This window comes from Pogona vitticeps, chromosome 2 (genome assembly GCF_051106095.1).
Source record: "Pogona vitticeps strain Pit_001003342236 chromosome 2, PviZW2.1, whole genome shotgun sequence".
Taxonomy (NCBI): Eukaryota; Metazoa; Chordata; class Lepidosauria; order Squamata; family Agamidae; genus Pogona; species Pogona vitticeps.
Window position 1 is genome coordinate 244195804 of NC_135784.1, and position 27227 is coordinate 244223030.

Here is a 27227-nt window from a genome sequence, read left to right on the forward strand (position 1 = left end):
GTTGCTCAACATAGTAAGCAGCACTAGAACAGACCCATTGAATCAATAGAGATTTGATAAGTCAAATCCTATGTAGGTTCCACTGATTCAAAGAGGCCTTCTAACCAACTTTAGAGGTAAGCCCATTGCACTTGCAATTCTTAGATTTTACTAAAAATATTTAACAAGAATGTTTCCATTGCACGCTACTCCAAATGTCTGAGAAGGGACTAAATGAAATATGTTGTCCCTGCACTAAATGAAGGGGTTATAGTTTAATTTTAGAAACTTAAATCTCTGATTACAGATAAATGACAGCATACGGCCCGTGAGCCGCTCCTATCTGGCCCGCTGGTCATCGCTCCAGTCTGGTCTGCCCGTCGCCACTCCTGTCCGGCTCGCCTGTCACTGCAGGGTGAGCTGGAGCTCCGGCTCCAGTCACCCAGCACAGCAGTAAACAAAACTCACGAGATCCAATGCTGGGATCTCACGTGTTTTGACTGTTACTCTTGAGCCGCTGGTTGTGGAGCCTGCGGCTCAAGAGGCCGGAAGCGATACTTGCGCAGGCGACGTGATAACACATCACATTGCCTGCGTGGGATAGAAGACAGTTGGAGAGGAAGGCCGCGGGTTAATGGAGGACAGGTGAGTTAGCTCAGTGTTGGGTTTTTTTCTCCCCCCCCCCCACGGTGAATGAATTACAATGCTCACATAGTTAACTCCTTAAAAAGTTTAGGGAGTTAACTATGTCAGCCTTGTAGTTCATTCACCACAGGGCCTCACCCAATGGGGGCCTATTACTATCCACAAATTGGGGCCCTATTACTACCGATTTAATGGGGGCCTATTTTTAAGTAAAGTTGATTCGGCCCCCAAACACAGTTCAGATTTTTCATGTGGCCCCCTATAGAAATTAATTGCCCACCCCTGGTTTAAAGAATCAAAATGGAAATGTATATACAATATTTTTTTTCATTATTTGGGAAATCATGCACACACATACACATGCCTCCTTTCTAACAAAAGACTAAACAGTTAAAAACAACAAGAACCGCCACTCATGTTTTGTAAATGAACCTGTAAAAACAAACACTGAAGAAACAGAAATGTCGGAGTTTGGGAAACAGGAAGCAATATTTTGTCTGTAGGCATGGTCTCATTCTTGAACTTTTGTCTGATCCATGAATGGTTCTTTGTTATTTTCTATCTCGAGAATGTTCAGGAAAAGAAGATACAGTCATGCCACACAGAGACTTTGAGTTGGAACCTATTTCAATTTCTTTCTCACACATTTTTCCCTCAGAAGAAAAGAGGCAGTGGTTAGAAATTCATGGCACATAACAGAAATATTGACAAAGCAGCATAATTATGAGACTTCTATTAGATTGTTTGGCTCCAGATTCATGGATTTGTTTTTAGACATTTCTATAGACCATACTCTTTACAATGATGCATTTTGTTTGCATGCTTTTTTTTTCTGTTTTGCTGAAATTGTTGTTCACCTGCAGCACATGTAGAGGTTGAGAGGCATTCAATTACAGCACTATGTTAATTCTTCCCACTGAGAATTAAAATTTCAGTTGTTGGTAAATTAATGTAGTTACACAAAAATCCAACTGCTTGCATATTCTCTTTCAGTTTCCAGGTGCAAAATGTCATTCACAAAGCAAACATTAAGCATGCAAATTCTTCTGTAAATTATTTCCTTTCCCTTTTTTGTTTTAGAAGTAAAGACTTGCTTTTACAAACTATACCATTTGAAGCATGAGATTGCTATTTATGTAAAGCTGAAATTAAATTATGCAAAGCATTACTTCCTATTCAAATTTAACCCAAGAAAATGGTGCAGGTATGAAATGTGGAACACTGCAGAATTTCTCTCACTGAAACATCAGTGGCATGTGCTATTTAGTTATCTAATTGGAAGGTAAGGTGTTTAGAGAAATTATTAGTGAGTGTTCAGCATTTCTTCGCATATCCAGAATAAAAGGAAAGTCTTTTTTCACGAACACATAACAGCTTAACATAATAAGGATATCTGTAACAGTTACTCAAAATGTGTGACAAATGTGTCACATTTAAGACAAAGAAGTGTTATTTTGGCATGAGTTTTCATGGAAAGTCCATTTGTTCAGGTGCATGGTGCACAGTATACTAGACCCATGTCTTGTTTGAATGTAGCCTCCATAGAGATGATTGTAATAGACGTCTCTGCACTATTATGAGAAAATGCCCTGGAAGGCCATTCATGTGGTATTTGGAGTGTTTGTTGGCAGGTACAAACCAAACAGTTACAGAATCTGTAGCCAAGTTCCTGTTTTCTGTCGAAAGAGCTCATAAAAAGACCTTATTAAACTAACCAACTACTTTTTTTAAATATGTGCATGTTTCAATATTCTTTTTATCTTGTTCTTATTGTTGTATTGTTTTAACTTGGGTCTGTGGCTGTATAATAAAGAATGAATGAATGTATTCATAAATTTTTTGCACATTTTATTCTTTCTGTACAAACTGTGTGCAACTCTTGACTAAGATAGAAGCCATTTTGTGAATTCCTTCTCAAAATCAGGGTGACCCTCAGCCTTGTAGCCTGCCTCTCTTGTGAAGAGTGGTCTTAACCGACCAGATAGGCGGGATATAAATAAATAAATAAATAAGTGCAACAGCCTCATGTCTAGTTGGGGAAATTTTAGGAGGTGCATAGTGCAACCGTTGGAAAACATGTGCATTCACCATTGGAAAACATGTGAGGAAACATGGGCCAAAGGAAGGGAAAGAAAGTAACCATCCCCTTGACTCCTCTTCCTCCATGTGAAGAACTTGCTAAATTGCACATGGGGCTATGCAAGGGTCTCATTAAGAGAAAAAAATGGTTACAAAAACTAGGGAGTAAATGACTATCGTATTGTTGCCTTTTAAAAAAAATGTACAATGGACATCAGGATGTGAAACAAGCAATAGTTTATAACTAAAAGAGAAGAAACTAGTATGGCACTGGGTGCTCCAAATCACACGTTTTGAGAGAGAGCAAGGGGCTATTAATCTGTTGCAATATGAGTGGAGCTTTACACTACATTAATACTGCCCCATACAGTTAGCTTGCCTTTAACACAAGCCCGTAAGTACATGCAACTAGTACATAGACTGGGTGAGGAGGTTTCTGGTCAGAGCACCTCAAAATGATACATCAGTATAGCTGAAGCTTTCAGTTTTTCCTAGAATAAAAGTAATGAGAACCTCTGTCAAAATTAAGGTTAGCCATCCTTTCTTTTTCAAATTCAGGAAAAATCAAATTTGCTAGTGGCTTGTGAGTCTCTGAAGCTCTGTGCAGCCGACTGATCCAATACAGAACCAAAAAGGATACTTCTCCTACAGACAAAAGTGTCTGTAGCTTCCAGAGGATTTCTTTCCTTTCTCCATTTTCACTGCTGTGCTGCCAGAAGATATTTATTTGCAAAGGCTACCCGTTGCTGGTAAATTTCTTGAAACACTTTGGGTTGTTCTGTTTTATTTTTCTGACCATAGGAAAACAACAACAACAACAACAACTACTACTACTACTACTACTACTACTACTACTACTACTACTACTACTACTACTTCTTCTTCTTCTTCTTCTTTTATTTTTGAGATTGTGGTTCCTGGGAGTTAAGCAAATATATTTGTTCATATTTCACATTGTCTGCAGCTGACACTGCAGTGATGAATTTATCTTGTTTTAGAAACCTTCTCATTTGTTTCAATAAGAACAGCAATGTCTTCAAAATATGTTCTTTCAACTTGTTCCCATTTTGTCTCTTTTTTCTCCACCATTCTTTTCTTTTGAAACCTGTTTTCCTACATGTTTCAAAATGCCATAATTGGCATCTTAAGCCCTTTGGGTTGAATGTCTTCTTTATGGCTGACCTCTTGCAATCTTTCAGTTTGTTGAAGGATGAAATATAATTGCTTTGGGGTTGTTTGTTTGCATGACTGAATTGATAGCCACTACCAAATCCTTCAGTCCTCCTTTTTGAGCTTGGAAGACCGCTGCAGGTTCTACAGTCTCAAGAACTTTCTTCATGAACATTTTGCGAATACATTGGTGCCTCGCGTGATGACATTAATTTGTTCCAGCAAAATCACTGTCGAACGAAAACATCGTCATGCGATTTTAAAAAGCCCATAGAAACACATTAAAACCCAATTAATGCGTTCCCATGGGCTTCAAACTCACCATCCAGCGAAGATCCTCCATTGCGTGGCCATTTTCGCTGCCCATGCAGCGAGGAATCTGTCCCAAAAAACAGTGGGCGGCCATGTTTTTCACCCGGCGGCCATTTTGAAACCACCGATCAGCTATGCGAAAATCATCGCTTTGCGATGATCGGTTACTGAAACAGGGAACCGATCATCGCAAAGCGAAATTCCCCCATAGGGAACATCATTTTGTGATCGCAAAAACATCAACATCATGCAATTTCGTCGTCAAACAGAGTGCTCGTAAAGCGAGGCACCACTGTACAGCACTTCCTGATAGCATTTACCTCTTAATTTGGACAAACATCTTTGTTAATGTTTTCATTTTCTTTCTTTCTTTCTTTCTTTCTTTTTTAAAAAATCAGTTATGATCTTTAATTAACAGTTTGAATAGCTTTCAAACAACCTGAAGAATGATGTTGCACAAAGTGGGTCAGCTTTTGACTGTTGTACAGACCTGCAACTTTGCTGTGCTTAAAAAATGTATGAAGCATGGTATACTGATGAAAACATTGCTTGGGCGTCTTGATATTAAGTATAGCACACTGATGAAAACATTGCTTGTCGGGTTTTATGTTGTCTACAACTTTTATACAGTCTGATAGAAACAGCAATGGACACATAAGATATTTCTTTGAAGCTTCTGTTGAATTAATGATTGTGCTTTTCCTTTAATGTCACTCATAGCACTTACTCCCTCATCATATTGTCTTAACATCATATTGGATCCAGACTGTTCTCTTTAAACACCTTCAGTGTCAACTCCGAAAAGAATCTAGCATCAAAAGTGGTGGCAGTTACTTTGCACAAATAAGATTCTTATAGAATCATGTGAAAAAGAAAGTACACCCTCTTTGAATTCTATGGTTTTACCTATCAGGACATAATAAAAATCATCTGGTCCTTAGCAGGTCTGAAAATTAGGTAAATACAACCTGAGATGAACAACAACATAGGACATATTGCATTATATCATGGTTTATTTTACAAAAATAAAGCCAAAATGGAGAAGCCACATGTGAAAAACTAAGTACACCTTATGATTCAATAGCTTGTAGAACCACCTTTAGCTGCAACAATTTGAAATAATCGTTTTCTAAATGACTTTATCAGTCTCTCACATCATAATGGAGGAATTTTGGCCCACTCTTCTTTACAATGTTGATTCAGGTAACTGAGGTTTGTGGGCATTTGTTCATGCACTGATTTCTTAAGGTTCTGCCACAGCATTTGAATCGGGCTGAGGTCTGGCCATTGCAACACCTTGATTCTTGTTTTCTTTTTCTTTTTTCCCATTCTGTTGTAGATTTGCTGGTGTGCCGGAGATCACTGTCCCATTGCATGACCCAATTTCAGCCAAGCTTTAACTGTCAGACAGAGGGCCTCGCATTTGACTCAAGAATACTTTGGTATACAGAGGAGTTCATGGTTGACTCAATGACAGCAAGGTGGCCAGGTCCTGGGCAAAACAAGCCCAAATCATCACCCCTTCACCACCATGCTTGACAGATGATCTGAGGTGTGTGTGCTGATATGCTGTGTTTGGTTTTCGCCAAATGTGGCACTGTACATTGTGGCCAAACGTCTACACTTTGCTCTCATTTGTCCAAAGGACATTGTTCCAGAAGTCTTGTGGTTTGTCCATTTTGCAAGCCTAAGCTATGCTGCTATGTTCTTTTTAAAGAAGAGGCTTTCTCCTGACAAACTTTCCAAACAAAATACATGCTTTCAGTCTTTTCCTAATTGTACTGTCATGAACTTTAACATTTAACTGAGACCTGTAGAGTCTGAGATGTAAGTCTTGTTTTTTCTTTTTTCTTTTGCAAGTTCTCTGAGCATTGCACAGTCTGGCCTTGTGCCCTGAGGTCTCTTAAAGTTACAGACATATTGTTTTGATAGACATAGTCAAAGATTTATACAAGCATAGAAGAAGGTTCTGCCAGCTGATGGAAAATAGGTGTTAATATTTTTGCAGCCATTCCTATTCGTAATTATGATCCACACTGTTCTTCAGATACAAATGAGGTTAATTCTGTTGAGTTGTTCCCCCCTTTTTTTGAGAGAGAGCCCAACAACAATATCAGACTCAAAAGCTTGACTTAGTCTTTCTTCACCTGTCATGTGTTTCCGGATTCTCATTGTTCATGAACTGAACCACTTTGCTAATAACAGTGAGCTTGTGAGTCTGGCTTTGAAACTGCATTATGTACTGTATTTTTCGCTCCATAAGACGCACCAATTTTTTAGGAGAAGAAAACAGGAAAATATAATCTGTTTTCTTCGCTCCATAAGACGCACAGATTTTCCACCCCCGTTTGGTGGGGGGAAAGTGTGTCTTATGGTGTGAAAAATACGGTACCTTAGCCTTAGATTCCATGTAAAAAACAAACTTTATACTATAAGTTTAAGACAAAGAAAAGATAAATGCATTTGAATGTGTTTGTTAACTCTTCCTCAGGATTTCTTCCTTACTATTCCTGTTCCTTACCTTTAAATCTTCCTTTATGTTTGACATGCAAGGGAAAACTTTTGAACCAGTTGGTACCAGAAGCCTTGTGGTGCAGTGGTTAAACTGAACTACTACAGACCAAATTCTGGTCAAGTTTGTTTTTTACATGGAATCTAAGGCTAAGGTACATAATACAGTGTCAAAGCCAGACTCACAAGCTCAGTATTAGCAAAGTGGTTCAGTTCATGAAGAATGAGAATCCGGAAACACATGGCAGGTGAAGAAGGACTGAAACCAGTTTGATATTGTTGTTGCGCTCTCTCTCAAAAAAGGGGAGGGGGACAACTCAACAGAATTAACCTCAAGACGCCTACCTGGCTTCAGTCCCAGGTAGGCGTCTTGAGGTTCACTCAGGTTTGCATCCTTCTAAGGTCGGTAAATTATGTACCCAGTTTGCTGGGGATGGGGCAATGTGTAGCCTGCATAATTAAATCACAAACCACCTAGAGAGTGCTTCAAGCACTCTGGGGTGGTATATAAACGTTTAGCTTTTATATAATGGACCTAGAAACTAATTGTAACTGGAAGGTTTTTTTGGGGGGAGGGGGGTTGTTGGGTTGATTTTTCTGCCCAGAAACCCCATGAAAGCCACATACTGAACTGAACATATTGGAATAATCTTGAGCTCCAGTTTAGGTGCCCAACTGCAAGCTAACTGTAGTATTCACAGAAGTGTTATGTTTTCTTAGGACAACTGGACATCAACTGCAAAAAAAGAAGGGAGGAAAACAGTCATTATGATCATGATTATAGTGAGTCCTTGAAAAGACTGAAAGACTACTTAGGATGTATTTTTTTCAAAAGTGACATTACTGAATCAGTGGCAATTATGCATTTGTAGGACAATTATGTGGGGTGAAGAGCCCAGGAGGTTTAGCAAGGAGAAGCAGCATACATATAAATACCTCATTTCAAGACTGGCATTTTAAGACATGGCATTCACATGCCATGAAAGGGAAAGCAAAAACTAAAGAAAATGCTGAATTATGACCAATGGAGCATGATAATGAGTTTTTTGCATTCCAAAAGAATTTTATTTGCTTTTTTTCCACTTCAGAGCCATTGATTAGATGATCAAAGTTTATCCTGTTGCTGCAGTACCACTAATTTCAGATCTAGGGAAGAGGAAATGGGGGGGAAAGGACAGAAAGTATACAGAAGAGCAGGCTCCTAGCATTGCCATTTTAAGAAAGAATCGAAGAGGACTATGTCCATCACCCTTTTAAGGTACCTCATTGACTCCCTTCCCTGTGGCTAGCTTGGGAAGCTGCTCTGTTTACTGGGGAGGTCAGGGCTAACTCCTGGTAACTGAAAAGAAGAAGGGGAAATAAAATAAAAATAAAAGTACATCTCATTCTGCAGATATCTGCTGCCTGGCCAAAAAGCCAATCTGTCCTGTTTCTGCACCATTCAGTCTAATGACTGTTACACATGAATTCTCTAAACATCTACAAAAAGTTGTGTGTAACCAACTTCATTTTTTAAAAAAAAATATTTTTTCCTCTTTCCTCCTTCTGTGCCACAGGAGGATCACGAAATGCTCAGAAGATATTTGGGGGTGGGGTGCCAAAAGGGAGAATTAATGGGAAACTTTCCTTCCTTCTCCCTTCTTCTTGCCAGGAACTTTCTGAATCCAACCGCATGTGATAAGCGGGACAAGAGCATAGAAACTCTCGTCAGAGTGCTGTCCCCATGTAAGACATCTAAAGAGGTGCAGACCACTCCGCCACCAACCCCTCCAAGAAAAATACACCAGAAAATAGACACCCGGGAGCTGGAAATGAATCTACGGGGTCTGATTGTGGCAATGCAGACGGAGAGGGAATTGGCAGGAAGAGAAGTGGAGGTCCGTAGTGGAGGCAGGAATGGGGATTATAAATAGGGATCACGACAACATACCTGGGGGTTGGGAACTCATCTGGGTTGAGGATCCCTGGATGGGGAAATGCGAAAAGATAAAGGTACCCAGGGAAGAGGCAGATTATCGATGCAGAAGGGGACTACCTCAACGTCCATCTTATTGGGGTGAGTCCGAGGCGAGGGAGTGGAGGAGACGGTTGAGAGAGGAGAAGGAAGCTGTGGCCTGGGAAGCAGAGGCATGGCGAGCAGAGGAGGCCCGGAGGATGATGTACCTCCAGAACCATGGGGACACTTTACAGGAGAGGGAGACCCGATATGGCGAGACGACGGAGATGAGGAAACCCTACCGTTACTGAGAGAAGAAGGAACTGAAACAGAAGTTTCCAGTTATGACCCATTTGTTCCAGGACCCTGGGAGGTTAAGTCCCTGAACCCTTTTGACTCAGAACTTTGGTTGCCCTTGCGAGGCCCATTGGCACAGCAAGAGAAGTTACAGAATGATCCGTTGAAAGACGTTTTGCTGTTGACTAAAGAAATAAACACCAGTTTGGATTTTGGTATGAAAACGATTCCTGGTTTATTTGAACAAAAGTTGGAGGCTAATAATGAAACAATTACCAGACGTGGTCTGTCAAGGCAGAAATGTTTTTGAGGCGTGAAGATTTGTGGGAAATAGTGACGGATCCCCCAGATGAGCTAGACAAGCAGGAAGAAAAGCAAAATGAAAAAGCTCTTTCTACGATTATTTTGTGTCTGGAAGATAGTCAGTTGACGCACGTGAGAGGACTGACTTCAGCTAAAGAATGCTGGGACACTTTGAAAAATATATATGTGCACCAATCTGCTTTTTTTTCTTTTTTAAAGTCTTAAATTCAATTTAGCATGGTGGGCTAAATCACTGGTTCTTAACCTTGGGTTACTCAGGAGTTTTGGACTGCAACTCCCAGAAGCCTTCACCACCAAATGTGCTGGCTGGGGTTTCTGGGAGCTGCAGTTCAAAAACATCCGAGTAACAAAGGTTAAGAACCACGGGGCTAAATGATACTAAATCATTAAACATCCTCTCCCCATTTGTAAGCAAGATAAAGGGTTTTAGAGCATTCCTGCAGTCCAACACTCCCAGAAAAGAAAAAGAAGTAATACTTTGTAATTAATGGTAATTTCAAGGTATAGCTTTTCTGGACCATTGAACATTATTTATAATCTGGTTTTGTTGGCAACTGAGCAGTTTCACTTTGTTTTTCAGAAAAACACTACAATTCATGGGCACTGATTAATACATCAGTATAAAAGGGATTTTTAAAAAAAAAAAAACAATGAATAAACTCTGTGAACAGTTTAACCAGCCCACGTTTAACCTACAAACCATTACACTATGAGGAGTACTGATTGCACATGCAGGAACAGAAGAATAGTGCATTAATATGGCATGACTACAGTTTCTTTGAGTTTTGGTACCGTATTTTTCGCTCCATAAGACGCACCTTTCCATAAGACGCACCAATTTTTTAGGAGAAGAAAACTGGAAAATACAATGTTTTCTTCGCTCCATACGATGCACAGACTTTCCACCCCCCCTGTTTGGTGGGGAAAAAGTGCGTCTTATGGTGCGAAAAATACGGTATATCAGTTGCATCACCTGATCATTATCCATAGGCTAATCCATCTGAAGTCAGAATTTCTACAATGGCAGATTGTTCCAAAGGAAGAAACTGTAGTTTGGCCAACCAATTCATTGTCTTTACCTATAATCTGAGTGTGATTTAGCCTTTTCTTTGTTAGACCTTAGTGAAAATGCTATGTTTTATTATGCCTGATTGCAAAATGGAAAAGATAAGTATGACATTAGTGATAATGAAATCCTCTTGCTCATCTTGCTCAAAGCATTTACCAGCGATTATATATGCTCTTTGACAAGAATGAAGTTTTTACCTTGATTGTCACTCTGCCTAATCAAATCTGAGAAAGAAATGTTTCTGAACAAGAAGAAAATTACTATTATTGTTGTAACTATTACTGTTTTTCATCTGGTGACCTCTTCTCGCTTTTTTAAAGGAAAATCTCAAGCATTGTACTTACCTAAGATTTTGCCAAGTGTCAGTGATTTGATTGCATTGAACTGTGTATCTGAAGACAGAAAGAATTTCATCCTTTCATTCTGGTCCACCTTTAGTATTGTTCAGTGGCATAAAATAAGCATAATGCAATGGTGAGGAAGAAAAAACAAGTCTCTCAATAATAGCTTGATGTTTAACAAAAGAGATGCTAAAATATTTTGACATTTGCTATAATGGTGATCACAGATTTACAAACAACTTAGTATATACTTATTTTTGAAACAAATTATTGTGGCCAAGATGCCAGTTAAGCAATTGCAACTGCAAAAATCTATTCAGTTCTTTTGTATTTCACAGAATCATAGAATAATTGAGTTTGAAGGGCCAGTAAGGCCATCAAGTCCAACCCCCTGCTCAACACAGGAACCAAAATCTAAGTATATTTGACAATAGCTGTCCAACTTTCTCTTGAATGCCTTCAGTGCTGGAGCATTCACCACCTCCTGAGGTAACTGCTTCCATTGCCACACTGCTGTAACAGTTAAGATGTTTTTCCTGATACTCCTCCAAAATCTGGCTTCCTCTAACTTGAGCTCATTATTACATGTCCTGCATTCTGGGATAATCAAGAGCAGATCCTGTCTCTCCTCTGTAGCTCTCTTTCAAGTACTTGAAGAGGGCTATCATGTGTCCTGTCAGTCATTTCGCAAGGCTAAACATGCCCAGTTACTTCAGTCTTTCCTCATGAGCCTTGGTTTCCAGTCCCCTGATCATCCCCGGATTTGTCTGTAAATACAGTGCAATTTCCAAGGCTTTCCCACCAAATGCAAAAGCTGCTGTTTGAGAATGAACTTTGCATTTTAAATAATTAAAGACTGCAGCCTAACAGTCCCCATGTCATTATATAAACTGCTTGCCTTCAAATCCTGATGACAGCACATATCTGTGCTCCACCAGCTCCCATATATTTTTTGACAGAGACAGTTCTACAATAGGATCAGCTCAACATTACTACATTTAGATATGATTTATGCAAGCTAATCTTCTCATTCGCTTAGATATTGTGTAATGAGGTAGGCATAAATATATTTCCCAAGTAACTTTTTCATTAATGCTGGTAGAAGAGCATATTCTTCTTCAGTAACTAAAAATCTTGAGGCACAATACATTTTGCAAATCAGGCACAAGCTATCTATATATTCCTGCAAAAGAAATTCATAAAAATCTATATTCTCTCCTATTTTAATAAAGCAAAAAAATGGATTGCCTATCATAGACTGCTCTGTACATAGACTAACTTCCAGCAAGGTGGAAGCAATTTTATATCGCCCAAAATGCCCACAATATCCTAACCCACATCCTGCCCCACACATTTCTTTCTTATCATCTTGTTTGACATTTTTGAAATGAAACTTCGGCAAAAGAGTAGTGGTACTTCGGCAAAAGAGTAGATTTCAATAAAACAGTCACTCTGTCAAAAGCAGCATAGTGGATTCATCAAATGTATGTTAACTGATTATTTAACTTTAGTCCTACAATGTATTACTTTAGCCACATGAAACAATGACATTTTATTGATTAAATCATCATTATCATCATAGATTCAATAATCAATTAAAACACCATTGTTTCAAGTGGCTAAAGTAATAATTTCAAATGGGAAGAGGTGACCATGTATCTATTAAAAGTACATGTGTATGTATCAGTAGGTCCCAATTTAGAAGATTCATTCCTAGACAGAAGGGAATGTAAGAGGAGGAATATCTCTCCTAAAACGGAGCTTACCATGTGCTGACTTTATAATTTTATTAAAAACAATCTATATTTCTTTCCCCCCAATTCATACAGGGAAACCTTTTATTAACTGAAAAAGATTTCTTATACAGTATCAGAGCAACAACAGGGAAGACCCTCTCTCATGTCCCCACCAATGTACCTGCGAGGCTGGTGGGATGGCGAGAAAGGCCTCCTTTTCATGGTTTCAAAACCTGGGTTGGCCCTTGAAGGGAAATTGGGTCTTATAGGTACCATGGACCAAAATAATTTAATTTAAACAGTCTCTGCATGTACATTCCCAAGAATTGCAGTGGGAACCCTTAATTGTGGGCTAGGATTGTTATATCTTTTGTTATGCTAATCAACAGGATTTCAGGCCATGCCAAATCACATTGAATCACAGGTTAATATTCCAATCCTATACACGCTTACTTACAGGGAAGTCCCAGAGAAAACAATAAAATTTACTTCTAAGTAGAGGTATGTAACTATTGCAGCCAGGTGGCTAAATCCAATAATTGTACTAGAGAAGACCCACAGAATCAAAAGGACTGTGGTAAGCCAATCCTTACTGATTCTCTAATTGATTAATTTCTCTGGGTCTGCTATAGCTGATGTCAACAAGGGGACTTAGAGCATAGTTTTTGAATGGATTTTCCCTCATTCTATTTGTTACTTATTTAATTTCTCTACTGCCTTTCTTGCTATAGAGGGACTCAAGACAGCTTAAAGTTTACCCATATAAGCATTCATAATCTCTCTTTCTCTCTTCTTAAGAATGAGATATTTGTCTTTGCAACAGTTACTTAAAATATCATTTTAGTGATATTTTCAGGCTCAGAACACACCAAAATATTGGAAACTCCTCAATTAAGCCCTCAGATCACAAAACAAGGCAACATAAATTTTAGATTAAAAAGATACGAGAACATTTCCTACAATGGCAACTGCACACAATCAGTAAGCCACTGAGGTGTGGAGGTTCACTGGACTTTGAAAATATGTTTATAATTTTAAATAATGTTTTAATACACTTGCATGTTATAATTTTTAGATTTTATTTAGTACATTTTAAATTAGTTGTGGTTCTTAAAATCTTCTTATAAGCTGTCTTGGATCCCCACAGGTGGAGAAAGGTGGGGGAGATATTGAATCAATCAATCAGCCCTTAAGTAATTCCCCATTCCAGCCATGAATTATCTGTAATGATGAATAGTTAGGCCCTATCTCATCATAATTCTTCTATGTACTCAGTTGTTCAACATAAATTATCCTCTGTATTCAACCATAGTCACATTTGTTAGGAAGCTGACAGGAACCAGGATTGTGCTGTTGTTATTGAAAGGGGAAAGAGAAATTGACCTTTTTAAATGTTAAAAGTTGAGCACCAAAAACATCACTCACCCTAAGATTTTCTCTGCATAAAATGAATCTGCTGTTTTGCTTTACATCCTTGAGTACCTCTCTCTCTCTCTCTCTCTCTCTCTCTCTCACACACACACACACACACACACACACACACACACACACACACACAGAGAGAGAGAGAGAGAGAGAGAGAGAGAAAGAGAGAGAGAGCTAGCAAGCAGTTTATTCAGAGACACCTATTGCATTTATTTATTTATTTATTTAATTCTGCTTTAGGGCATCTACTCTTTGATGACAATCTGCTGTGATGATGATGATTTTGCATTACCTGCACAAATAGCTTTTCTTCCTCTCTTTTAATCCTCACATGGTGAAGCTGCCCATCGGCCATGCTTTTGAAATTGATGCTAAAGATGTCAGGGTCTTGATGACTATCTAGCTTGTACCTAATCTGTAAACTTCCTGAGGGAACAGGAGAAATGTTATTTCACTCTTATGACTGGTGAATATACAAAAGAAAAATACAGTGTTTCCAGTTTTAAGAAGAGCATTTGAAAAACCACTGTGGGCGGGAAACCAGAAGTCTGGTAGTACATTTGAGACTAACTAGATGCCATAAGGTTCCTTGGAGTCTCTTATGTGACAAGAGCTAACACAGCTATCAGCTAGTTTATCTTTACCACTGTGGAAAGGTATTTGTTCTGTTCAAAATAACATAAATGAATAAAACTAGAAGAGAAAGTAGAGAGGCACACATGAAAAAACCAATTAAAAATATTAGGAGAAAGCATTGACAATTTGATCTACAAAATTAAACTACAATAGATAAACATAATTTTGAGTTTACTATTACTTTACTCTTAAAGCCCATTTTAATAGTATTTTACTCTTAAATTTCCCTGAATGGCAACATGTACCCTTGCAGTTGAGGACTGAACCTATAACACCATCATCCCCTTTGGAATCACTACATTGCCATTCTTACGTACTTTAAAGCATCACATTTATTCATGTACCATACAGTAAATTTCTATAGCTTGTAGTCAATACTCATTACAACTTTCCAAAGAATAAAAAAAGAAAATCATTTTAGAATAAAGAACATAAAAATTAAACTTTAAAATTATAATTATAAATAATTATAAATATTTAAATACTGAGATACATCAATAGTTTTGTTAAATTAAAATAGTTCCATGACAATTAATTACTAAATCTAAAATAATATCTGCATAGATTCCCAAGGTTACTAGGGCATAAAAGGAAACTCATCGAGTCACATAAGGCTCAGAGAGGAGATAGTAGAACTTAGCTTGAAATGGACTTTGGTGTCACCAGGAAATTTTAGGCATGGTCAAGGACATAAAGACCAGAATAGTATGTTGTGTTGAGAAAATTCTAACTTCCTCTTGCCTTAGAAAATGTTAAAAGCAAGATTAGTCAGGAACATGTGAAGGTCAACAATCACCTCCAAAACACAGGTTAAATGTTTAAAGCTTGAAGTTTCATAATTTTTTTTTGGGGGGGGGAGAGTCCTTTCTTCTCTGGGAAGCCTGCCTTTAGGGAGAGTTGTAGCCTAACTCCATACACTTAAATACATATGCATACATAAACATACATGACAGGACTACAATCTAGCAAAGGAAAATCATGCTACTCTAATGTTATTTTTTATTAATTAAGAGGATATAATAATCACTTTTCAAGAGTAAAAAATGAATGTTGAAAATTGAAGCCATAATTGCATGTTAGAGCACTATGACAAGAGTTCTATAGTCTATAGAATAGGACTATATAGTCCTATGATTGTCTATAGCAGTGGTCCCCAACCTTGGGCCTCCAGATGTTCTTAGACTTCAACTCCCAGAAATCCTGGCCAGCAGAGGTGGTGGTGAAGGCTTCTGGGAGTTGTGGTCCAAGAACATCTGGAGGCCCAAGGTTGGGGACCACTGGTCTATAGAATGGGATACTGGATATAGAAGTCTTTATTTTGGAGTTATGGGCCTGTTTGTACCTTGATACTCTATAGACAACAATGGGACCTTTTCACTTATAAAATTCTGGCTCAAAACGCTTGAAGATATGACAGACTGTAGGAAGATCACACCAGACAGGTTAGAAATACAATTTTTTACTCTATGACTGAAAAATCATTAATAAAATTCTATAATAATATATGACTCTATGTCAAAAGGCTGATATATGCACATAAATATGAATCAGACAGGTAATAAAGCCCAGCAAGTCCAACGACTGATCGGTTTTGTAGGTGGGTGCATTTACTGCGGAGTCAGTGGGTTATAGCTGTGCCTGTTTTAGCTAACAATAACTTTGGTATACTGTGTTCATTTGCCAAACCATCTCGTAGAAAAATTGTAATTTATAGAAAGTAAGTGAAGGTTTTTTTTAAGAGGTACACCTATGCTTGGTACGTCATTATTTTGTCCAAATGCAGTAATTGCTTAACAGCCCTCCAGCCTAACTAGAAGGAACAGTCTGTAATTGTTATTTCTCCATTAGAGTAGGCCCAGTAAGTCCATATAACTCACATAAGCGTTAACATAACAGCTCCCACTCATTCAGTGGTTCTGCTCTCACCCCAGTGGGCTTTGCCTGATACTATTAACTGGGGAAGATTATTGTAGAACATAGCACCTAATTATGATCACATCAATCTTTCCCTTGTTCTAGATAACATACCAAAACAAAACAACAAAAAAGTGGATCCCACCATATACAGTGGTGCCTCGCTTAACGATTTTAATTGGTTCAAAAAAATTCATCGCTATGGGAAAACATCGCTAAGCAAAACACGGTTTCCCATAAAAATGCATTGAAACCCGGATAATCTGTTCCAATGGGAATGAATTGCCGTCCTTAAGTGAAAATCGCCATAGGAAACATTGCTAAGCGAAACGCGGTTCCCCAATTGAAATGCATTGAAACCTATTCAATGCATCTCAATGGGGGGAAAAATTACAACAAATTGAAAAAGAGTCGGAACAAAGTCAAATTAGTTTAACAAAGGGTTTATTAAGGCACTTATGATTTCAAGCATTCTAAACATTTTTAAACATTTTTAAATGTATAAAAAACAGCCAACATGAGGCTGTCAAAACCATCGTTAAGTGAAACAGGGGGACCCAAACTGTCATCGCTATGCGAAGCATGGTCCCAAACATCGCTATGCAAAAATTGCCCATAGGGAACATCGTTAAACGGAGTGCAAGATAACCCCAAAAAAGCCATCGCTAAGCAAATTCGTCGTTAAACGAAGCACTCATTAAGCGAGGCACCACTGTATATTTTTCACTTTTTAGTTGTGACAAAATATTAGCTTAGTGACAATATTCTATAGTTCTATTTAGGCACAAATATCTCAATTTTCTAGAAATTTTATACTCTGTGATTTGAGAAAAATGTTGGTAGATAAAAGCAAGCCTGGATCCAGGTTTTGATGGATTATTGAGCCTCCTGTGGTGGTGCTATGCCTTCTCAGTGCTGCCTGCCTTTTTCCACTTTCTGTTTGCTGGACAAGCTGCCTGCAGTGATGGTGTTAAAGGATGCTGAGGCCTATCGCAGAGGCCTTGACATTCCTTAGTTTCTGCCACTGGAAGAATCATGTCAATCGCCATGACAATATCAACTCCCTACTAAGCCCTGCCGGGATCTCAGTGTTTGCCCAAAATGGCTTATGCTGGAGGGAGAGGCAACGGCAGGGAATGAGACAAAACCATGGATTAGCGTCCAGACAAATGTCATCTCCCATCCTGAAATGCACTGGTCTAGCCATTTGCACATTATGCATAAATAGCACCTTCTCAAATATAACTGCAGACTGAACATAGCAAGAAACTACTGTGATTTCAGAAGTTAGTTTTCCTTAACCTCATGTTCCTTTCAATTGAACTGGAATGTATATCTCTCTGATAGTCATTGTAAAAATAAACAAGGGAAGGGTTACCTAATAGTATATTAATTAAAACATTTTAAAAGGAATTCATAATAGTGGTAACTTCATTAAACTATTTAACCATTGACTACTATTCAATTATTTCCTAGACCACATACTCACCATTTTTGGCAAGAATAATGGAAAGATACTCTTTGTAGAAAGAGCTTACATAAAGAAGTAAGCTTGGAATTCGCGTAGTTCGAAAGGTAAAAACGATTGTTTCTCTGATCAATGTCATATCAGGGTGGAAAGAAGCAGCATGGGAACTGGAGTTCTTAGCCAAGCTGTAGGTGTCATGAAAGTTGTAGGTCACTGAATAGCCGGCTCCAAAATATGCAGAGATCTCTGAAACAATGTGCAATTTTGTTTTGTTAACAGCATCCAGAAATAAACTAAGGCTGTCATTCCTTCTTTTCATATTTAATTATATTTCTAAGAGAGAGAAAAAAATAGAATTACTATTGTTCTGCACAGTGGTTAAGAACATTAGCCATGATTTCAGGGCTTTTTCTTAGTAGCTGCTCAGTGCGTATTGGGCTTGGAAAAAATTCCAGTTCTTGCCAATTTCTAGCTATATGAATTCATGACAAGGTAACTGTGAATTCATTCCAGCTTCGCTTTTAGAACAGCACTATAAGTGCATATTTTTGATGATTTGGCAAGCAAGCAATACACATAACACACATACACTGTAATTTTTCCCCTCTAATTGTATTTTTCAAAAGCATTTAAGCACTCCCTTCCACATACTTAATGTATGGAGTGTGCTTGGTGAACTTTTCCCTGGCATTGCACGAACCCCATAACCTACTCAACATTCACATGTCCAAAGGGGACCCTTATATGCATTTAGGTCCTTAACCCACAGCATGCAAGATACCAGACTGTGTGAAGACTAGGCATATAGAGTTGTATATACACTGCTTTTTTTCTATGGCTTTTTCACCCAGCATATACAGTGGAACCTCTACTTATGAACGTCCCTAGCTACGAATGATCCAACTTACGAACAGCTCAGTTCACAAAATATTGCCTCTACTTGCGAACAGAGCTTCAAGATACGAATGGGAAAAATGCAGGGGAGGCGGGGAAAGTGCGAAATTTGAACTTTCAGTTAACCGTTGGCCAGTGAAGAGGCTGTTTGTCTGCAACATCACTCGTTCAAGCAGTTAGAGAGTGGATAGGGAGTCTTCAGCCTGGTATTGCCTGGTACTGTACTATATGGACTGGCTTTTTTTGGGGTTTTTTAATTTTTGATTTTTGGATTTTTTACTTTTTTAAAAACAGACTGCCTATTCTGTATGAGTACATACGCTGTACAGTATTTACTGTACTGTACAGGGTTTTTTGCAGCTTGGGGGGGTAAGGCTAGGTGGGGGAATTATGTTTCTGTGCCCTGATGAGTCTTGCAGTGTGGATTTAAAATGTGAAAAGTAGACTGTAATATTAAATTAAAATTAAATATGAAAATTAGACTATAATTTTTAAATATAAAATTTATTTATTTATTTTTGCATTCTGTGGCTTCTAGGGTTTGTGTACTGTGACCTCTCTGATGTTTTAAAATGTGTGGGTTTAAAATGTGACTCCAAAGTCTTTTTTTTCTTTGGGGATCTGTTTGCTGTAATAATGGTTGCTGATTGTTGGTGCAGACAGACTGTAAAATACAGTTTACACTCCACATTCTTTTTTTCTTAAAATCAGAAAATATTCTGTGAGGGGCTGTGCTGGCTGTTGATGCAGGCAGGCTGTAAAATGTAGTTTAGACTCTCTTTTTTGTGATGAGGAGTTCTGTGATGGAATAATGCTTGCTGGATTCTGTGGCTTCTAGGGTTTGTGTACTGTGAGCTGTCTTTTGTTTTAAAATGTGTGTTTAAAATGTGGCTCCAAGGTCTGTCTCTTTTAAAATCAGAAAACTGTGCTGCTTGTTGATGCAGGCAGGCAGGCTTTAAAATGGAGTTTTAAAATAGAGTGTACTGTAGACTCAAGGTTCTCCCTCTTGTCTGACAATTTCAAGATAAACTTAGGCTGCAATCCTGTATGTGCTTACCTAGCCATAAGACCCAGTGAGCTCTATGAGACTCATATCAGAGTAGACATGTATAGTGATAGTAATAAACTGAAAGGGTTAGAAGGGACCCTATGGATATTAAGTCCAGCCCTGTTGAGGAAGTGCAGTGGGGATTTGAGCTCACAACCATATCTAAACCACTGAGCTATCCAATGGTTGAATGTTAGAGTCTTACCTTTGTAATTCTCATATCATCACATAACTTTTATGCAGTCACATCAGCATTTACTGGATTAATCAGATAATCATTTTGAGATCTAGTGTTTAACCATCTCTACTATTATTGCCTAAATAGCAGTAGATTTGCTTCAGAAGGAAGCCTGCTTTAGATTACCAGATATATTGGTTTGTTTTTTATTATGAATATACTGCCTTTAATTGCTTAGAAGAGGCACTTAAAAACAAACAAACACACTCTATACTGTGTTTTTTTTCCTACAATTGCTGATGCCACATAAAGATGAAGAAAATATTCTGGGAAATGCTGGGGCAAGGGAGGAAGAGGAGTGAGTCCATTCTGAGGGAAGAAGGATGAAGATGGGGGATGTTGATGACAAAGATGCAGGAAGCACTTCTCTTCCTGTCTCAAATGGTGACAACATTGGATTGCCACTCACCGACTGTACTTGTTATTACCAATAAATCTAAAATATGTTTCTAAGATACAGGTTTCTCTACATCAGTTGAGTTTTTATGCATAAGAATACAAAAAGTGCATAATAAATTTACAATTCATGCTTGCCTTTCGTACAGAATGGCCCCGCATATGCAGAGAAAGTGCAGTCACAAGAGAATCCACTGTGTCTCTCTGTGCATTTTCCTCCATTGTGACACAAGTTACCATAGCTGCTACAATGGCCAGGACAACCTGGTTTTACACCTGGGGTAACTTTTGCTCTTTCTTCCAGGTCAAGTGCTGCTCCATTCAAGTGTAAAGAACGAATGCAGCCCAAAAATCCTTTCTGCCTTGACGCTGTTCCACCTGCGATGGAGATAAGTTCATATAAAGGTTACAAAATGAAAGTTGGTTGAATTGCAATATTTGGACTTTCAAGCATTCTATTCAGGTTTTATGAATATAACTGAAACTATTTCAAAATAACCATTATTCAAATGCATATCTTGACCATTTCTTTGGCTGTTGAGAAGTAATTACAGTAAATTGTGAAAGCTGTTTATGAAAGACACGCTTTCTGTAGAGTGGCAGATAACAAGCAATGTTCTGAATGATCTCAGAGCAGTGGACAATATAAATGATAGAAACAAACCAATGCTAGCATACTTTCGTATGTTATTGGTTTTATTGTTTTTAAACTTTGTAATGCCGCCCAGAGTAGACTATCTGTCTAGATGGGTGGGGTATAAATGTAATAAAATAAATGAATACAAAAATAAAATACTTATTGGTTATTTATCCATCTCCCCCCCCCCCCGGTTTTCATACTGTGTCCTTGAAATACAAGTACTTTTAAGGCTTTGCGAAGTAATGCCTACTACATCACCAAAGACCTGAACTTAAGAAATTATAATTTAATGACAATAGCTCCTTTCTTTTCCACTCCTCAGCCCACTGCACTGCCAAAAATCTATTTCAGAGGATTTCTCAGTCTTCTGCAGTTCAAATTAAATGATATGCTTAGTTTGTATTTAATGGGACATGGTGGCGCTGCGGGCTAAACCGCAGAAGCCTGTGCTGCAGGGTCAGAAGACCAGCAGTCGTAAGATCGAATCCATGCAACGGAGTGAGCTCCCGTCGCTTGTCCCAGCTCCCGCCAACCTAGCGGTTCGAAAGCTTGCAAATGCAAGTAGATAAATAGGGACCACCTCGGTGGGAAGGTAACAGCGTTCCGTGTCTAAGTCGCACTGGCCATGTGACCACGGAATATTATCTTCGGACAAAATGCTGGCTCTATGGCTTGGAAACGGGGATGAGCACTGCCCCCTAGAGTCGAACACGACTGGACAAAAATTGTCAAGGGGAACCTTTACCTTTACCTTTTACCTTAGTTTGTATTTAGAAGTAGTGCTCCCTTAAATGATATAACATGTCTGTTTATCATAGGACATGTTTTTCCTAATTGATCTTGCAATCCAGTTTTATTGTTTTGTGACTAGGCATCAGAAAGGAAAGACAAGATTAAGTTGCATGTTTATTTCCTCAGGAGTGCAGCTCTGAGGAAATATCATCCCTGGAGAAGAAGCTTGTTAACAGCAAGAAATATCCAATTCCTGTAAACACTTTTGTTTGGAACACACTTTGAAGGAGTTATCACCCATCCTGTTCCTCCTGACAGAAGAAATTTCACTGGTAGAATGAAGCAGTTGTATCCAAGTGGTCTCATTTTGGCCCAAGATGAAACTTGGTTCTTCCTCAAAATATCTGAGGATTAGCGGTTATACCTTCTGGTCTGTGGCTCCTGTCCTGTTTCATTTTATTCTGCTTAAATTGTTTTATAATTATTTTTTGTCAGCTATGCTCTATGCTCATCACCTGAGATTGACAGATACATGGAGGGATGTAAATTATTTGTAAAAGCAGCAACATTAATATTCTAAAGACAGTAATAAGTATTATGTCAGGTAAGCTGGCAAAAGCCATGGATTCTTTCCAAGTTCTTATATTTCTTGTCTGTCTGCAGTGAATTGTTCTGATTTGATTTGGTTTTTATTTAAGCAGGAGCAATAAAAAAACTGAACAAAAACCTACACTTTCCAGATCTCTAGTCATCAACAGAGACCCTGATCCTTCAAAAACCTGGTAAAAGATAGGGGAAGACTTTGCAGAGCTTCCTCCCTGATTCCCAAATTCACCCATGAGAGCAAACTAAAATACTACATGCTATAGTTATAACAAATCACATAAATCAGCTGGTTTCTCACAACTGAGGAGTTCAAAGTACCATCTAAATATCTAAAACTTGTGATCACCGTCTGAGCTTCAGCTGCCCTTATTCAATCTACATACTTAAGAGAAATCTGCTGTTATATATGGGGAAGTTTTGGAATAAGAAAATCAGTCCTTCAAACATTTTCATTATTATTATTTTTAAAATCACACCTGCTGTAGAAGAAAGGGGAACATCTAACCTTGATCATAAAGATGAAAGCTACTTGCTATGCCAAAAATTGTAGGCTCATTCAAGCTAAATAACATTAGAGATTTTCTACACCACCACTACTGTAGGTACAGAATTAATCCTAGCCAACTGATTTGATACTCTGCCCCAAATTCAAGATTAATTATTGAGAGAGGGATAAACACATTCACTGTATTATTACTATATTAAATCACAAAGAGATTAATATGCAGCTAAGAGGAAACATACATACATATTAACTGGAACACTGCTTAGAGCAGTGGTCCCCAACCTTGGGCCTCCAAATGTTCTTGGACTTCAACCCCCAGAAATCCTGGCCAGCAGAGATGTTGGTGAAGGGTTCTGGGAGTTGTAGTCCAAGAACCTCTGGAGGCCCAAGGTCGGGGACCATTGCCTTAGAGCATCAAATGGGACCAGTGTCTGAAACAAGACAACCGCTTCCCAAACAGAGGAAATTTATCAGCACCATCTTCATAGAACTGCAGAGCTGGAAGGGACCCTATGGATCATCGAGTCCAGCTCTTGTCAAGAAGGCACAGTGGGGAATTGAACTCCCAACCTCCGGCTTCACAGCCAGGTACCTAAACTACTGTCTTATAGTCCCACCTCAGGCTGCGGTACTAAATTACAACCGCCAGAGACAAGTCTATGGACAATATATCAGGAGAGTCATAAGGCCTTCCTTCCCTCCCTTTATCTGCCTTTGTTATTGACAGTTGGAAGAAAGTTTTACACAGCAGATGTTGCAATATAGTGGTCCTATATTGTGCTTTATTAATGGATTATAGTTAATTTTTGTATTTGCTTCTTCTGATGCAGAGTGTTTATGAAAATCAGGTTTCAGTATTACACAGAGAAGGAATGCTGTCCATCCTCACTTGTTCCAGCTTACATATCACACGTGTATATCAGATATCCCACATGTAAAAACACATGAGAATCACTGAACAACGGCACTGATTTTCACTATACAACATTAACACAACATTTAACACTGGTATTATCTCTTTGTTCAAAACAGAAATCCTGATTTCTTACGACTGTTAAAATTACCACAGACGTTTGCTAACTGCAAAAGGGGAGACCTTATCCTGGGATACAGAAAGCTATGTACGATGTTCCTCTATCAAAAGCACCAACCTTCTTCAGGGGGTGGGAAAACATTATAAACAACTATCTATTTTTAAAGAATATTTTGGAATATTTTCACTTCTTACAAATTGGAATAGTCTGAAGAAGTTACTTGGGGGGGTGTATAACCTCAGCCTCTACCTGTGGACTGAAGACAATAGCATAAACAGCTATCAGATGTATGTATTCCAACATCCGGGTGGAATGAGGAGACAGTAAGATAACAGTGACCTTACCAACAAAGAGCTGGCTGTTGAGCTGCAAACGGATATGCCCATCAGCTGGAGCTGTATGAGTCCTTTGAGGGAGCTGATCCACTTGCAGTGATGCTTCTTTGATGTTTCTTTCAGCTTTCACAAAGTGCCACTGATTATCATTTAAGGGAGTGGGTGACTGCACTGTGATTTCATTCGGCCCATTGCCCACATCAAAGGAGAAAGTCACTTCAGCTGGTGCTAGAAAAAGGAAAGACACCTAAAAGAGTTTAGAATGGTAATCAAAAACCCATTTTAAATAATGCACAGAAAACCCTTTCTTGTTTTTCCTTTCCTTTCTTTCTTTCTCTAATTTTTTTTTAATTCTCATGCAGTAGAATGACTTATTGTGTTAAATATAGGTATAAGTTAGTACTCCTTCAAACTCTGTACCTGTAAACTTCTGGAGACATTTTTTAAAATGAAGAATTTAAGTTAAGGATGATCTTAGACAAGGGTTACTGACAGCAACATGAATGCTAAATTGGTTTCTAAGCCAAGACTAAGAAAGAAGGAAATAAGTCACATCTTTATGTTTGGTCAGCCACCAAACAACAAGAAGAACAAGAGCAAGAACAAGAACAACAACAACAACAACAACAACAACGACAACAACAATATCATAGGTACAAACAGATAAAGATTAATGAAGGCAGTGAAACAAGAATATTTTGAAAACGACAGAAACACAGGCTCAATATAAGAAATAACAATTTGAAAATAAATTAAACAGCTGGAAAAATAAACCACTACATTGGCAACACCTGAGAAATATTGATGGAAAGCATGATCATAATTCAACATGGGCATGGCTAAAACTGGGGACCCTTAAGAAAGAAACCGGAGGACTGATTTTTGCTGCACAAGAACAAGCACTTCAAACCAATGTGTTGAAAGCTAAGATCCAAGGAATTAATGCTAACAAGCAAATGTCAACTCTTCCAAGAAAAAGATGAAACTGTGTCCAGAGGTTGCACAGATTACAAAGTTACATGATAGAGTGGCAAAATTAGTGCACTGGTCATTATGCAAAAAATATAACTTGCCAGCCTTGAAAAACTTGTGGGAACATCAGGTAGAGAAGGTGTCAGAAAATGAGGAAGTCAAGATTTTGTGGGATTTCCAGATCCAAATGGATAGATACCTTGAACATAACACACCAGACACAGTAGTAACAGAAATGTCTGGCTCACTGACATTACAATTCCAGGGGATGCCAGAGTTGAGAATAAAGGATTGGAAAAACGAACAAAGTAAACAGATAGGCTTTTGGTTAAAACTTGTATCTGTTTTTATCAGTGGTTCTTAACCTTGGGTTACTCGGGTGTTTTTGAACTGCAAATCCCAGAAACCCCAGCCAGCACAGCTGGTGGTGAAGGCTTCTGGGAGTTGCAGTCCAAAAACACCTGAGTAACCCAAGGTTAAGAACCACTGTGTTATATAATACAGTGGACCCTCGACTTACAGATGGCTCCACTTACAGACTTTTTGAGTTTCAGACTTCTCTGGCTGCAAAATTTAGGTTCGACTTGCAGCTGGAGAATCACCCTCCAGACCGGAAAAAAAAAACCAAAATGGAACAAAAATGGCCAGTTAGGGACTAATCTGTTTTCAATGCATTGTAAGTCAATGCACTGGTTCTTAACCTTGGGTTACTCAGGAGTTTTGGACTGCAACTCCCAGAAGCCTTCACCACCAACTGTGCTGGCTGGGGTTTCTGGGAGTTGCAGTTCAAAAACATCCAAGTAACAAAGGTTAAGAACCACTGGGTCAATGGAACCTCGACCGACATACTTTTCGACCTGCAGCCACCGATTAATTCCATACGTTGAGGGTCCACTGTACCAGTCAACGTTTTTATAATTAATTAATTCATTCATTCATTCAATCAATCAAGTTTTGTGGTTTTAATTTGCTCTATATTTGATCATTCTGATCTACAATGTAAAAAGCCATTATATGACCTGGAGCAGTAAATAATTTTTCACCTCTACAATTCACAATTCCAGTCTTAAAGTAGTGGGATAAAATCTGTGTAGCACAAAGCACACATTACTGTACAGATATCACTAGCAGCTTCTTCTTCTGTTTGTCATTTTTTACTCTATAGTATGCACAGTGACCTTCATCAAGATCAAACCCCATGCAGTATGTACTGGTAAGTAATAACCCGTTTACTTACTCCAGAGCAAAATATTTTTAAAAGTAATGTGTGCTTTGACGCACAGTCTGGATCCAATTCATTGTTTGCACTCAGTTTGATAGCACATTTCATGTACCAGTAGAATAGTATTACAGAAATGAGAATTGTGTTTATGACATTTAAAAAAAATTGAAGAACAAGACTGTCTTTTAAAAACAGAGAGAACCTAAAGGTCATGAACAATGTTCTTACGTCAAGATGTATGTTGCAGCTTCCATACATTATGTCCAGAATATGTGATTTATGAATGCAATTGAAATCAATGGCATCATGTGGAGAATAAATTAAATGTATGATTCATGGTGTGCTCACTACACAGACCTGAACAAGTGACGACTTTTCCTTGGTCCTCAATTAAGGGAACTCATTTTCCAATCACATTGGAAGCAGGGCTCCTCTTTGAAATCATTTATTGGCTCTACATAAAAATCAATGGCACGGCATGGTGCCTGCAGAAAGAAAAGTGTATGTTCTGATGGCAAAATACAAGTTTAAATATATTTGGCAGTCATTTACCTAAGATGGGCAAGTATGGGGAAAATCTAGCAATGGAACATAAGTCAAAAATCGAAATGAATGAGGCGCTTCAGTTCTAGCCAATGCTGCCAGTTGTACATATAAAGACAAGATGATGGAGGCAAAAACTTATTTTTATCAGAATACAGAACTTGGAAAAATTACTTGCTGAGAAGAATCACTTAGCCAGCATAGCTACTTGGACTTCACC

General features: G+C 38.4%; 1 protein-coding gene across 1 annotated transcript in view; it reads right to left on the reverse strand.

The window, feature by feature from the left end:
* Positions 1-27227, reverse strand: part of CNTNAP4 (contactin associated protein family member 4) — a 341638-nt gene that overhangs the window by 22337 nt on the left and 292074 nt on the right. Inside the window, exons 17-21 of the mRNA XM_072992357.2 lie at positions 24280-24498; positions 20557-20796; positions 17864-18088; positions 14117-14250; positions 10667-10754 (exon numbers count right to left, since the gene is read on the reverse strand). Coding sequence (XP_072848458.2) covers positions 10667-10754; positions 14117-14250; positions 17864-18088; positions 20557-20796; positions 24280-24498 — 906 coding nt within the window. The remainder of the gene's footprint in view (positions 1-10666; positions 10755-14116; positions 14251-17863; positions 18089-20556; positions 20797-24279; positions 24499-27227) is intronic.